General features: G+C 47.5%; 2 protein-coding genes across 6 annotated transcripts; one reads left to right on the top strand and one right to left on the bottom strand.

The window, feature by feature from the left end:
- The first annotated feature begins 341 nt into the window (after positions 1–341).
- On the top strand, positions 342–5,034 carry ENDOG (endonuclease G). The gene is made up of 3 exons (XM_067542066.1): positions 342–928; positions 2,190–2,299; positions 3,249–5,034. Exons 1-3 carry the CDS (start codon positions 410–412, stop codon positions 3,532–3,534), a joined length of 915 nt encoding a protein of 304 aa, XP_067398167.1. The 5' UTR covers positions 342–409; the 3' UTR covers positions 3,535–5,034.
- SPOUT1 (SPOUT domain containing methyltransferase 1) lies at positions 4,985–14,992 on the bottom strand. Of its 5 annotated transcripts, none has more exons than XM_067542061.1 (12): positions 14,810–14,992; positions 13,603–13,645; positions 12,995–13,111; positions 12,611–12,770; positions 10,838–10,927; positions 10,190–10,239; positions 9,557–9,687; positions 8,878–8,950; positions 8,326–8,424; positions 7,388–7,490; positions 6,033–6,180; positions 4,985–5,463 (listed from the first exon to the last, which is right to left on the bottom strand). In XM_067542061.1, exons 1-12 carry the CDS (start codon positions 14,852–14,854, stop codon positions 5,389–5,391), a joined length of 1,134 nt encoding a protein of 377 aa, XP_067398162.1. In that variant the 5' UTR covers positions 14,855–14,992; the 3' UTR covers positions 4,985–5,388. The 5 variants fall into 5 exon arrangements, with proteins under 5 accessions (XP_067398162.1, XP_067398164.1, XP_067398165.1 ...); XM_067542063.1 differs by lacking the exon at positions 14,810–14,992 and adding an exon at positions 14,490–14,623; XM_067542064.1 differs by lacking the exon at positions 14,810–14,992 and adding an exon at positions 14,533–14,622.
- Positions 14,993–15,084: the final 92 nt, after the last annotated feature.

Here is a 15,084-nt window from a genome sequence, read left to right as displayed (position 1 = left end):
GTGCCGCAGCTTGCCTCGAGCTAGGCAGGTGGTTTCCTGAACCACTGCACTAAGTTCCAATCCCCCCCCCACACACACACACACACACACGGAGGCACAGGGCAGGCACCGCTGTGACCTGAGCTAGGGCAGGGCTGCGGGGAGGGGAGAGCAGCGGTGCTGACTGTCCAGGCTCTTGGAAGACACTGTCGCTCTTAAGGGGGCAATGCGTCTGGGCCCACCGTGGTGGGCAGAAGCCTTGGAGGGGGCCCGGCCGCCCTGGGGCTCCTGCCTGCGCCCGGCGGTGCGGCTACGGCCCCTTTAAGAGCGCGCCGCTCATCTCATTCGGCCGGAAGCGGGACGGTCGCTCGTCTGCGGCCTCACAGCCCCTCAGCTGCGTGCGGCGGCAGGGCCGGGCCGGGGCCGGGCCATGCAGCGTCTCTGGGGCGGCCGGTGGCTGCTGCCCGGGGCCACCTTGGCCCTGGGGGTGGGGCTGGGCGTGGGGCTGAGGGGGGCGTGGCCGGAGGGCGGCCCGCCGGCGGAGGGCTTGTTGGCCCGGCTGCCCGTGGTGCCGGTGCTCGCGGCGGCCGCCGCCCCCCCCTCCCCGCCCGTGCCTGGCGGCGCGGCTCGCGGCGAGCTGGCCAAGTACGGGCTGCCGGGGCTGCCGCAGGTGCGGAGCCGCGAGTCCTACGTGCTGTGCTACGACGCGCGGAGCCGCGGCGCCCTCTGGGTGCTGGAGCAGCTGCGCCGGGAGACGCTGAGCGGCTCCTCCGACCGCGCCGCCTGCGACTTCCAGGAGGACGAGTCGGTGCACGAGTATCACCGGGCCACCAACGCCGACTACCGGGGCAGCGGCTTCGACCGGGGACACCTGGCCGCCGCCGCCAACCACAGGTGGAGCCAGCGAGCCATGCAGGACACCTTCTACCTCAGCAACGTGGCGCCCCAGGTGAGGAGCCGCTGCCCGCCCGGCCGGCTGACCTGGGGCGGGACCCCCTGCCCCGGAGCGGCCGACACTGATGCTCCCCCGCTGAGCGGGGGACTGCCAGCAGCTGGGTAGCGCTCACCGGCCCAACCGCAGAGTTCACAGCTCCTGAGCCAGGCCCCGGCAGCCATGGCTGGGTTAAGGATCCGGAGGTCTGCTAAACATAACGACTGGGGGGTTATTTGTATTCACCTTCGTGTTTCGGGGTGGTAGCGGGTCACTTTGCAAGCCTTTTTTCTGCATCCATAAGGGCTAGACACTTTTTAAAAGGGAAGCTGAGGTTCTTGTGTAGTCACCTAACTCCAGGAGCTAAGGCTTTTAGAAACAACGGGGTTGTGAGAGTTCACAACTTCAAAGCTCCAGTTTTAGCCAGTTGTGTCAGTCAAGTTGTGCCAAAATTGCCATTTCAGAAGAATGGATAAAAAGGCAAAGAGGGAGACACCCAATCTCTCTGGACAGGAGGCATAGAAAGGTAGGGCTGGAAGGGGTCCAGCGGTCACCTCATTCAGCCCCTTGCAATGAGGCAGGACCAAGTAAACTAGACCATCCCTGACAGGTGTTTGTCTAACCTGTTGTTAAAAACCTCCAATGACGGGGATTCCACAACTTCCTGTGGAAACTATTCCAGAACGTAACTACCTGTAGCGTTTGAAAGTTTGTCCTAATAGCTAATCTAAATCTACATTGCTACAGATGAAACCCATTACTTCTTGTCCTACCTTCCATGAGAGTCTCTCTGCCATGTGGGAGGGAGAAAGCCTGGACAACACCCACCTCTGCACAAGGAGAGAGGGGGTTCTCCTTCCTAGACAAGGGTGGGACGGAGGAAGCCTTAAGTCCTGTCCCCCTCAACCCTCTTCCAGCAGGATGGGCTAAACTGTTGCAGGAGCAAGGGGAAACCAAGGTGCTAAAGTGGAGAAGCCCAGTGGGTGGGGTGAGCAGCCCCAGAACCCACTTCCTCAAAGAGGGTGTGAGAGGTGGGTGTCTGACCCATGAGAGAGAGAACCCAAGCCTCCTTTTATGAAAGTATCCTGGGGGCAGGAGGGATGACCCAGGCAGAACATTTCCCCTCCACCCCAGAACAGAGGGAGGGGTGGCAATCTTTGCTCAGAGTAGGAAAAGAGACGGAAATCCAGCATACACACCTCTTCTGGAGGGTATCTCTGCCTTGGGGTGTGTTCTCATGCTGACTGTTTCCTGGATGCATTATTTATTTTGTTTCTAGGTTCCTCATTTGAACCAGAAAGCCTGGAATAACCTGGAGAAATACTGCAGGAGTTTAACAAAGTACAACAAGAACGTGTATGTCTGCACTGGCCCACTCTTCCTACCCAGGTAAATGCCAGAGCTGGATTGAAAGTGATCTTAAAACGTGCATAATGGTCAGAAATTGCTTTGTAGGGCACTTTGAAGATACTGTTTTAAACACTCCCAAGTTTTCCATGTACTGTATGCATGTAGGGAGTTTGTGGGCTAGTTCATTATGCTTGGGATTAGGTTATACATATTGGAATTCAATAAACCCCTAAAGGGACACTCTCGGGTTAAAAATGATTGGATAGAGGAACCCAGATTACCTGGCTAGGATTAAAATGGAAATAATTTAACTGAATCAGTGTTCCATCAGTGCTTTTTTTCTGCACTTAGTTTGGGAGAGTGACAGTAACTTAGTTATCTTTTGCTGTATTTCATAGTCACTCTTACAGTCTGGCTGTTTTGTACTAGTGCCAGATCTGACCACAGATGCATTAGCCACAGGCTGCACTGAAGGGCTAATCCACCCTATTGCAGAGTCAGGTTTTCCAAATAAAGGTGGTATCTTTGGCTACAATGAACCAATTTAGAGGCATCAAAGGCAGGGGTCTTTAGGTCTCTCAGCCAGCAATCACTTGAACAGACTCAATTAAACAAGGACAGAATTAAATAGTGGTGATGGGGAGTGAAACTTGTTTGCCGGTGTGTTCATTCCATTTTACTGCATATGATCTGTGTCTCAGTTTAACGGTGGGCTAGACACCTGCACTTGACAACTTTAAATCAAGAATCCATGCCTTTCTAAAAGAGATACTTTAGATACTGGGAATTATGACCTCGATTCAGGAACCCCAGGGTGAAATTTTGTGGCATGTGCTATGCAAGAGGATCATAAGGGCCCCTTCTGGTTTTAAAAATCCATGAATCTATTCATCTAAAGCAATGGAAGACATGATCACGGCCATGAGGGGTTTGTGCATGTGGGTACTGGGTAAGAGGTAGCAGTAATAGGGTCTTGTTCTTTGTGTAGGATGGAAGCAGATGGGAAGATGTACATCAAGTACCAGGTGATCGGGAAGAACAATGTAGCTGTCCCCACTCACTTCTTCAAAGTGCTTATCTTAGAGAAGCTCAGCGGGGAGATTGAGCTGCGCTCCTATGTGATGCCCAACAGTCCTGTGGAGGAGACAATCCCACTTGAACGTTTCCTGGTTCCTATTGAGAGCATTGAGCGGGCAGCTGGGCTGTTGTTTGTTCCTAATATCTTGAAAAGAACAAATCGTTTACAAGCCATCACTGCTGGAAGCAACAGCTGATCACACCCGTGGGATTGATGACAGAATAGTCCATGGGATGTAGACATTCAGATGAAGGGACTTAAATCACTGTAGTAACTATCAGGGGTATGTATGGGCTCAAATTTATTTTTCCTTTGCCCAGGCTATTTTTTTAAATGGTCTGGGAGCTTTTCATGGGCCTACGCTAATTAATACAGTTGTCTCTTTTCTGCAGAATGCAAATACCTAAGATGAGCCCTTGTATGTTTGGCCCCAAAAATAACTCCTGGAACTTATCTAATAAAGTCAGCAGAGTATCTAAAAGGGGCACCATAGCTGGCTTTCCCTGAATACTCCTATGCTTGACTCAATGGGTATATCTCTAGACTATGCCCTCAAAACCATTGCTTTCTATTGACTCAGTTAAGAACGCCAGAGGAAATGCTTTTGCTGAGCTATATTCTTTCAGGGTAAAATGCACGGGGAAGCTAGTTGGTTCCCAAGATTAATTTAAGGTTGGGGTTTTTTTGTTTTGTTTGCTCTCTACCCTTATCCCTATGTAAGTGCATTTTGTGCCAGTTTCACTACTAATTTTCACTGAAAATCCAAATTATGGATCAGTTTCTTACTAACAACCAGTACCATCATAGTGGACTTGCCTCTTCCAACTGTTTCTCTGTTCCTTGTTGTTTTAGCTTGCAGACTTACAGCAAGGATAGGTAGACTGTATAGCAACAGACTTCAGCCAAAAAGATTAGGCTTGACCCTAACTTTCTCCTTTAAGTCTTTCCTAAGGACTCTGAGCGCCCATAGGTATTTACATCCCTCTTACGTAAGGAAGCTAGATAATACCTGTACAGAAGAGAAAGGAAGGAGCATTACTACACTGAAATGGGATGTATACTTACTGTAGCTGGCCCAATAGCACCACTGTTGCTTGCAAGAAAGGGTTGAGTTTTAGTACTGGTTAAAGATATGCATCAATATGAGGTCTGGGTGGAGTACAATCATTTGGTGAGTTGTGACACTCATGTCCGCTAGTCTGAGGAAAGCCCCAGGCACTTCTTACATTGGCTAGCTCTCCAGAAATTTCCAGACCTCCTTTGTTAGTGGGTACCTAATGCTATGTCAGTTTTGGTCATGTGACTGTTCTGCCTTACAGCGAGAGCGCAACTCTTCAGACAAGCAGGGTGACTTGAAAAAGGGGCCCCTCCTATCCACAGAAGTAATGCACCACCACCTTGTTTCAGTTAACTTGTATATAATATCTTAGAGCCACCCAGTGTCCAGAAACTCTCTCTCTACCCTAGCATTACTCTTGAAAGGGCCAACATGCTTATCAGTGACCTAGACCATGCTCTTTAGAGGTGCTGAGCAATGAGTTCCTATTGGCTTTCACCAGGCATTCAACACTTTCACCAATCAGGTCCCTAGTTCTTTGCCTCAACCCCCAGCGACACTGCCCCCACTTTTAAGAACTCCAGTGTACTATATTTGACAGTTCTGTTTTATTTTTTCCAATACCTCTCTTGGTGCTGAGTGATCCACTGACAGGTTTCCCATGCTGATGTGAGGCAGCAGCCAGCTCCATTCACCAACACTGCTTGGCCTAGGAAGCTCACCCTGAAGTAGCCCCAGCCAATGTAGAGTCACAGTGCTTAATCCCAATCTCATGTCTGAGTCTATTAAAAAACGGTAGCCATTTTGGTAGTTACTGGGCTTTTCTTAAGCAATCTCAAAGATGCTGGAGAGTGGCAGGCTGCCCTAAGGACTTACCCATCTCCCCAGCAGCTATTCCTAGGTTTAGGGTTAGCATAACTTGGAATGAGCCACCTGTGCTGCTATAAGCAAGAGCAAATAAAGGTTCAGTTCCATAGATTAGTGTTTTTTCCTTCAGCTGCCAAGGGCTTTCCTCATAGCCTCATCAATGCGGGGTCTCAGTGCAGACAGAGATACCAGTATTGCTTCCTGGAACCAAACCCAAAACGTAAGATTAGATCCACTGCTGTAAACAAAGAGCTTCAGCACACATTACTTAATACAAACAAGTTTAATGACTGTTTGCAGAAGGGTAGTAGGGGGATTCATCTGCTTATACCTATAGCAAATATGCCTGTCACTGGGTTCACAACTACTACATGAGCACAGCCAGATTCACCACTGGACCTTTAGATGCCAAAGAACTTCATTACCAAAGGATAGCTTATAAGCTCTTTGGGCCTGGGAAGATCTTTTATTCTGTTTGGGTTTGTACAGTGCCTAGCACAGTGGGCTCAGATGCCACACTACCACAAATAATAACAGTAGTATGAAATGGGAAATATTAACAGATCTTCAGGTGCCGGTGTTAAGAGTATGTATTTTAGAAAGATCACTTGTATAATTGGAGCTAGGAGGGCACTACCTAACCACTTAGTTCACAGCTAGCTGAGAGGTAGCTTCCTTCCTCAGAGGAAAGCACTAGTAAGATTGATCTTTAGGAGGGAAGGTGCTGCCACCCAGGCGTTGTGCATCATGTTAGTATCCATGTGACATACCTCTGTCCTAATGGTGCGGCTGCCCTGTCTGGGACAGGTGTTCAGGTAAAGGTCAAACAAAAAACTTGGGTCAGTGCTCTCCAGGTGTGGGTCAGCATCCACACCAGCCTCCAGTCCTTGGAGACCTCCAAATACTATTAGGGCATGGCTGGAAGATAGTAGACAGACACACAGGTTTATAGGGAAAGACTAGATCCTACTAGCAGCACCTGGTCAAAAGCAATTACAGCATTGCCCCTGCAATCTTTAACACCATCACTTAGCTCTTATATAGCAGTAGACCATAAAGCACTTTACAAAAAAGAGGTCAGACATCATTTTCCTCATTTTACAGCTGGGGAAATAGATGAAGTGAATTGCCCAAGGTCACCCAGCAGGCTAGTTAGCAGAGCCTTTAACAGCTGTATGCAGTGTGCTGATCCTGGTTCTTTACATGAGCTGTAGAGCAAGTTCAGAATGTAAAAAGTGCCTCGTTCGCTCAGTACACACAACAAAACACCACACAGCTACATAACCAAAGCAGAGAAAAAGGCAATGGATGGTCTTGGAATTAAAGCTACCCTTGCCCCCAACTGCCATCCAAGCAGGGGCAAAAATATACTGAACTATACCCAACGATGACAGCATCCAGTGAGCTAAGTTAATTACTGGGTATTCTTGCTTTGACTAACGATCAGAAGATCCAATCCATGGCAATGCCCAGGGCTTAGTTTTGGCTTGGTACATGGAAAACACGTGTGGAAAGCATATCAGAGCAGATAATCAGGGCTTGTCTATACATACAGCGCTGCAGTGCCACAGCGCTTAGTGAAGACACCATCTACCCCACCAGGAGACCTTCTCTTGTTGATGTAGTTAATCCACTTCCCCGAGTGGCAGTAGCTATGCTGATGGGAGAAGCCCTTCCGTCAACAAAGCACTGTCTACACCAGGAGTTCCCGCCCAGGGACACCCCTGAGCAAAGCAGTTCTACTGACATAAGTCTGTAGTGAAGACCCATGTTTTTCAACCTTTTTGATACCAAGGACCGGCTTCCTATACTGTCAGGGAGATCTCACGGACTGGTGCCGGTCCATGGACTGGTCGAGAAACACTGGTGTAGAACATGCCTCAGAACAGAGCGCGAGGCCTGTGTGCAAATCCCACTAAAATGAATGGGAGTTGCATGCTTGCAGTTGAGGATAACATGAACCCTACTGCTGCAGAGGAAAGCTTTGGCAGGGAGAATATTCACAGGGCTGCACTGGCTATTGCAGTTCTCTCAAATGCACTGGTTGTTCTACAGCAGGCATCTTGCTCCTGCGGCTGATTTGCCAGCAAAGGGATGGGCTGAGTAATAAGGAACCAGTCGTTACCTGAAGGAGGGGAGAGTTACTTGGTCCACACAGGTCCCTCGCTCAGAAGTCCCAATAGAGAGATCATAGCCTTCTTTAAAAGGGCATTCGGCAAAAACAGCACCTGGGAAACACAGTATTGTACTGAAGGAAAGTAAGTGATGGCTTCTTCTGCTTTAGAGGGTTCTAAATACAGGAGTTGGAAGCATTTCACACTTTATAGACCCATAGGTTAATAACTCAGAAGTGCTTCTACTGTCTCCTACATTTTAGTGGTATCTAGTAGTAGCACTATTAGTTAATGTCTTAGCGTATCAAAAACAAATTACTCATCTCTCTCACCAAGATGCCTCCAAATTCCATCAGCAGAATGGCATCCTAATTCCTCTTTCAACCTTTGTATCTTTCCCTGAAAAAATATTGGATCTTGCACCAAATGCTGAACCTGCCCCAGGCTGGCATGTCTGCCAGGAATCACTCATGGGCCAAGAGTGCAGAGGGAGTGTTTGGATCTGGCTCAGACTCAGCAATTATTACTATGACCACTATTAGTTTCCCTTCCCAACAGCCTTAAATTCTATGAATGTTCAGATATTGGGTCATTCGCCATCTTCTGCATCAACGAGGAGTGAAGTTTCTAAATTCAGGGGCGGAGAGTAAGCAGGTGAGTACATGCTCATTACCATTCAACCCTTCCCTCCAGCACCAGAAGTCATATAGGGTCAAGGAAACCAGAGATGGAAAATATCTAGTAAATCTTAAAGGACAGCATATGGGTCCCAAGAATAGGGAAAAGGATTTTAAAGAAACAAACATCTAGCTTGTACTTGCTGCAGACCTGCACCACAGCTAGACTCTGTGTAGAAGTGAATGTAAATGTGCACGCAGAACTCAGCCAGAGTGGATGTTACTACTGGTACCCCAGCAGAAGGGTGACAGAATGCAATGTAAATACTTACTCAGGCAGGAGGCTAAGCGGACATTGTAACCCCAGTACAGGCCAGACACAGTCCGTGGATGGTGTGAGGACACTACGGTGCCTTTCTGTATTTTACTATCTGAAAGCAAAGCCAGTGGGTTAACAGCACATTGCAGCTCACCAAACACTGCTGAAAATCAACCAGCAACCCCCTGTGCCATGTTCCCAACACCCTTCCCTAGGGCATAAACAAGCTCCACCCCTTTCTTAATAAATGTAAAGCCTGTAAGAGCTTAGTCTAATCAGCAGTGTCTATACACTGATAAAGCTCAAAACACTATTGAGTTCTAAACACCACCACAAACATGTAGTAGCTGAGTAACTAACTCTCAAACTGAGGGGCATGGGACTGGCTATAAGTGGTATAATGATTCCTGAACATATTTAAAGATCTCGTGTCTTCCACATAGCATCGTCTCAAGGTTGAGGGAGTTCCAGGCAAAGATTAACTTCTGCAGAACTAAGGCTATTCTACAGATCACACTGATATTACCCATCTAGCCTGTCCAGAGGCAGGATCGCAATGGATTACCTGGATTCTGCTGCTTGTCCAGTTGAACAGTGACTCGAAGGCCAGACTCTAGCTGTCGGTCTATCTGTACCTCCTACAATAATAGAACACCAGCACATGGGGTTTTAGATACAAGGATACCCAGCCACAGGAAAGCTATAGAGGACAAGCAAAAAAAGATCACTCTGAGGAAAGCAAGCTACACTATCAGACGAGACCACAAGTTCCACCACTGAGCAGCCAGCTCTGCAATCTGTATAGTGGGGAATGAACTATATAAAACCTATAGCTCTCCAGGATACTGGGTTGGCTTAGAACAGCTGCAAAGGGTGTTACACTTCCAGTTCAATGTGCTGGACAACAGGATAAGTGTTTGTTAATTCAGACAAATGGTAATTGGAGGATTTTACCCTACTGCAGGCTAAGGGGCATTGTTATCTCTACTAGTATCCAGCAGAGGGTGCTATCAACACTTAACAGAAACCCTGATCAGACAGAGAATGCTGAATGAAATAAATACAAGGACGCATGTATTGCTAGAAACTGTCCCCCATTCTATCGTGGGACATGGCCCTTCAAGAAATTCACTCGTAGCTTATTTCTATCCTAGTCTGATTCCACTTGACCTTGAAAGGAGTGATTGATAAGTGATTGGAAGGAGAAGTTTACTCTGGGTATCTGAGGGGCAGATAGGCCATACCTTCCTCATTCCACAGTTAACAAAGGAGCCTTTGCCTGGCTTGGTGGGCCGGTCTAACACCACCCCTTCCCGGTATTCTGATTCCTCATCTATCCGCACATGATGAGGGCTGTCCAAGGGGTTCAGGAGTCCTGAAACGATACAGAGAAAAGTGTGTGGGTGGCGAAGGGGGGGGGGGGGGGGGGGGATATATTGAAGGACAGATTACAGTTGGAGGCAGATTGTAAAACCTAGAGGACAAGCAAAAAAGATCAGTATGAGGAAAGCAAGCTACACTATCAGACAAGACCACAAGTCTTTGCTGCTCCCACTCCCACTACTCCCTTCCTACTCTGATGAAAAATCACAAACTGGTCCAGATGTGTGCATGGGCAGAGAAGTATTCCAGTCATGATGAGGAACACAAGTTTACTCTCTCAGAGAAGGAAAAGCCTTAGCAACTACAGCTCCTTACAGACCATAAGAGAACAAAGGCCAGGATTACACAAAATGGAATGGCAAAGCGGGCTGCCTGACTCAGTATATATGTAGAGTGATGGCAGCCCCACATCTATTTATTTCACCACAAAGGGTGGAAGGCCTGTGGTTTAGGGATTGGAACAGGATGTCAAGGGGATGTAATCATATGCTTACCTGCAAACTGCAGATCATGGTGTTTCGGGAAAAATGATTTTCTCAGATATCTGTTCAGAGAGAGATTAAAGTCTTAAAATCATAACAATCTTCTTTCATGTTTCATTTTAATTTCAGATTTCCATTTTTAATCAGGAAACCAACCCTGTGGTACTACATACCATGTAAGGCTAAGGCTCTGATGGAATTTAAATGTGGGATTAATACTGATCAATTTCACCCCCTCACAATCCTGCAGCTCTTTCGGGTGCCAAGATCTTTTATTTCTTGGCAGTTTGAGTCTGAATTCTGAGCAGAAATCACTGCTCCTCTGGCTCTCATGAGCTCTGATGTTGGCAACCCAACACTGGTAATGCACAGTAGCCCCTTTTACCCTATGCAGATCTCATTCTTCAATATGCTAATGGAGTTCTCTGACTCAAGCTTGTAAATGTAACAAGTGAATCAGAACAGAGAATCTATCTCCAGATGGCATAACACACAAGAAACAAACATTAGGATAAGTGATATTGGCCCTCTGCCACCCAACACCTGCTCCTACAACCTTTACTAGATGACAGATGTGTTGCATAATATCATGTTAATAAGCTACAGCTTTAAACTAAGACTAAATCTGTGTGGTGCGCAAAGCTGCCATGTTAGTCTTACTGAGGACACTCCAAGTATTGTAGAATCCGAGCCAGCTGCACGCAGGCCTGTCCTTTCTTTCCAATCCCGTCAAACTGCCCTTCCACAGTCCTAAAAGAGAACAGATGCAGTCTGTGATCTCCCAAGATATTTACACAGCCTCTAGAGTGAGCAGACCTACAGATGAGGCTCGATCTCAATCCTATTTAATTAAAAAGTATATAACTAGAAACAGGACTTTAAAAAGGTGGCTCAGGATATAGAGCTCCTTACCGCTGTTGCCAGTTCAAGTCTGACCCAGGTCAGAAAAGATCTTACATTATTAGCATCTGATGGCTGCTTGGTGGTCTGTGAAAGAAGTAAGTGATAGCAAGGTAGTTCTGACTGGATGGTCATTGGTCACACAACCGCGAGAACCAGCATCCTTGTTAATAATCTAGGCTAATGATTGAATGTGCCATGGAGCATCATTACAGGCAGACCCTCCCAGTTAGGGCTGAGCAACTGGGAGAAAGCATGACATTCTGCTACGTAGTCTGGGCTGGGGATAAACAGAGATTGTTAGTTTACATGGCTGTCAGGACAGCACCTTGTATCAGTATTACAAAATTTCTTCCTGTAAAACTTTATGCAGTGTTGCTGTAGCTGTGTTGGTCCCAAGATATATGAGAGACACAAGGCAAGTGAAGTGATATCTTTTATTGGACTAACTTCTGTTGGTGAAAGAGACAAGCTTTCAAGCCTACTTAGACCTCTTCTTTAGAGTCCTGTAAACGTGTGTGTTTATTGCATAACAGTGAGACCCATGCACTTTAGTGTTGATATGAAACCTACTTGCTCTTATGGGACTTAAGTGTTCTATGGAACCAAGCTATTGCTTGGTTTACATATAGTGTCCAAGTTTGCTCCAACAATTGTGCATTTTTACCCTTGTCACTGACTTGAACTATAAACCAGGCATTGAGTTACTTATGCCTTGTCACTTAGTCTGAATGGTCTCTAGTCACAGAGAACATAATTTAAATGGATTTAGTGCTTCTGAAAGATGACTCAGGACTAGTTTACACTTACCTCACGATTCGGCGGCAGTCAACGGGAGTTACGCAAACTACGCAGAGTAGTTTGCGTAACTCATGTCGACTGCTCTGCTTCCCTTCTGCGCGCTGTTCACACTGCGCTGTGCTTCTTGAGGGAGTGGATTTACTCAGTCGACTTCCTGATCGATTGAGCGGGTCTATACTGACCGCTCAATTGATCCAGAAAGATTGATCTGGTGGCGGCAAATTTGCTGCCGTCAGTATAAACACAGCCAGAGTGTCAGTCTCCAGAGCCATCTTCCCCCAGACTGGTACTTTGCTTTTTTGCTGAGACTGTAAATAAAGACACTAATTGTTTAACCAAATACAGTCTGGACACCTGTCTGCTAGCAACCAGACACCACCAATTCATCTCATAGGCCACATAACAGTCAGCAGGTGATGCCTTTTAGTTACTATTCCTGTGGGCTCAGTACAAAATGGTTATTAATGACCCTCTAGAACCATCCAACCTATGATTTTACTTCAGTCATTAATCTTGCTGCTTAGGGAACAGCCACTGCCGCCCCCCAGTGCCACACATATATACATAAAAGGAAAAGACTTAATGAGAGAGATCTCATCAGACAAAGCATTTGACAGGGACAGAGAAGCCACAGCTCTATTTCTTACTGTCCTTCATTTGAGACAAGGTACACAGAAAATCTGGAAACACTGATGGACAGTTTATTCAGGGAAGACAATAGATTATGCTTACCTTGAATATTCTCCTTGCTCATCAAACACCACAATCTCTTCCACACAGAAGATGGCACATGCCCTGGCAATTTGCCCAGCAAGGTATGTCCGCAACTCTGGAGACTGTGCGTTGTTCAGGATAGAGCCTGGCAGAGCTACACTAACTGTATAATGACGCCCTAGAAAAAAAGGGTGGGATCAGACACTGTACTAAATTAATGCCTACCTATGTATTTTAACTGGCATATGATTATACCAGTGCTGTGAAAGTTGAGTAATAAGATATCCTTTTCTGCCTATACAGCTGAGATGATCATCTCAAGCAACTAAAATCTGCCCCTCACACATTAGATTCTCCCAGCCCTCACACACTGTGCTTCCCTAATCAACTCAATGCTGTTACCTTTGTCTTCCTTTGGCTTTTCTTCTTCTTTTTGTTTTTCCATCATCTCCTGCATTCTTTTCTTTTCCAGTTTTCTCAATAGCTTTATTTCCTTCCATTTTTTCTTCTCTTCTTTTTCTGAAATGGGGGATAACCATCTCGTTTTAAATAAAAAGAGACCCAAAAACGTAATGGTTTTATCATCAGAATTCAAGAAATTAGACAGCATGGGGACGGACAGAGAGAGACAGGAGGAAAACAGGAATCGAATATGACATCAAGGTTATACACCTGAGTGTCAGATTATCAACATTAAAGCAGAAAGAAGTGCTTGTTTTCTTTCCTGAGACAATCAACAAAAGTGGCAATTAGCGCTAGTTTTTTGTAACGTGAAGATATGTCCAGTAGAAATTGATTATTCTTATCACTTCACATGCTACCACACCAGTGCTCAGATGGTAACTTCTGATCACAAGCCAGTTTAGTTTGGCTTTGAATCAGTGACCCAGAAGTAAAAGGGCTCTGGATTTCATTAAAAGCCTGCCCTCAAGCCATTTGATGGATTTTTGAAGGTTTCTTTCTAAAAGTACTGGAAATACACATAATATGTATAAAAAGTGTCTCCTTACTTTCTTGTTTCCATTTACGCCAGTCAACTTTTTTCTCTTTCTCCTAAAAAAGAAGCAGTAAGCTATTTACATTCCATCAGCTGGCTAACAAGGATCACAAAATTTAACTGAACAGCAAAGAGCTCCAGATGTACTAAAGCTTTCTCAACAAGCCAGGCATTGGGGGAGACACGGGTTAATGAAATGATAGTGCTGCTGGAATCAGAGATCCCTCTCTGCCTTGTTTACAGAAGCAGCATTGGGGCCTTCACAGCACACCAGCATTCAAGGGATCCTCTAGTCTACACTAGTGAAATTTGCACCTTTTCATGATGTAGCTACACCAGTATAAATTTTTAAGATAGGCACACTGTACTAGTGCAAAACTGGACTTGTTTAACAATGGTGCATTGCATCCAATTCAAGGGTTTGCACAGAGCAGATGCACTGACACCCCTTCTGTCCCCAACAAACAAAACGCAGTATAGATAGCGACTACACTTTCATTTCCTGCCCTGCTAGGTAGGATATGTCTACATTACACTGTAAATGCTGGTATGTGGGAGCTGGACTTTTGGTGTTTCCAAGCCCTCGCCTTGAGCACATTAACGGCATTGCCAATCTGGATTCACAACTGCTGGACCCAGGTCTGACACCATGCTAAGGCATCCATACCACACTATACAGATCTTCCGACCGGTCAGTTGCGTGAGCTGCATCCACCCTGCAAAACGACAGGGCTTGAACCTGAGTCTCACTGACACCTGGACTCAGCTCCCCAGCAGGTCTTAAGACCTTGGAGCTTCCCAACCGGAGTCAGACGGGTTTGTGTGTGAACAGTAGCAAAGGGGGGTGGAGCTAGATTCAAAGCGAAGGCTGGAGCCGCCTGGCTTTACACTGCGGGGTACCTTTCGTTGGGAGGGAGGTTGTGACACGTCTCCAGCCCCGCACCTGAGCCGCTTCAGCGGGAAACGATTTGCCCGGCCGCCCGGCCCGGTTCAGATCCCGCCCCTGCGCCACTCCGGCCCGACCCTCCGCTGAAGTCCCCGGTCTCCAAGGTGAGGGAGCAGGAAGCCCCCGCCCGCCCACACACGGAGACCGTCCGGCACGTGGGGCTGCAGCCGGCGCCCCCCGGGCAGCTCGTGGCGCAGAGGGAGCGGGCGAGAGCACATGGGCCGGGCCCCCGGAGAACGGACTCACGCTAAGGCGCACCCGCGCCATCACCCACCTGCAAGGCTCGCGGCCGCTTAGCGCCGCCCGCCAGCGCCGCCATCTTCCACCGCCACTTCCCGGCTCCGCGGATTGGACGAGGGGAACGCCGCACGCGCCAAGCCTTCCAATCCCAACGGCTCACGCACGCGGATGAGTCACGTGAGGGGCGCGCGGAGGCGGGTCAACAGCATGGCAGGGGTGTGGCTACGTGCCGGCCCCGCCCCCGCCCCAATTCATCATCTGTCCGCTCTCGTGCCCCGCTCCTATGAGGTCCCCCTAAGCTCAGCGTGG

This window comes from Emydura macquarii, unplaced genomic scaffold, assembly GCF_026122565.2.
Source record: "Emydura macquarii macquarii isolate MOO-44397 ecotype Brisbane River unplaced genomic scaffold, CSIRO-AGI_Emac_v2 contig_691, whole genome shotgun sequence".
NCBI classification, from domain to species: domain Eukaryota; kingdom Metazoa; phylum Chordata; order Testudines; family Chelidae; genus Emydura; species Emydura macquarii.
The sequence above is the reverse complement of the archived record's forward strand: the minus strand, read 5'-3'. Positions and strand labels throughout refer to the sequence as shown.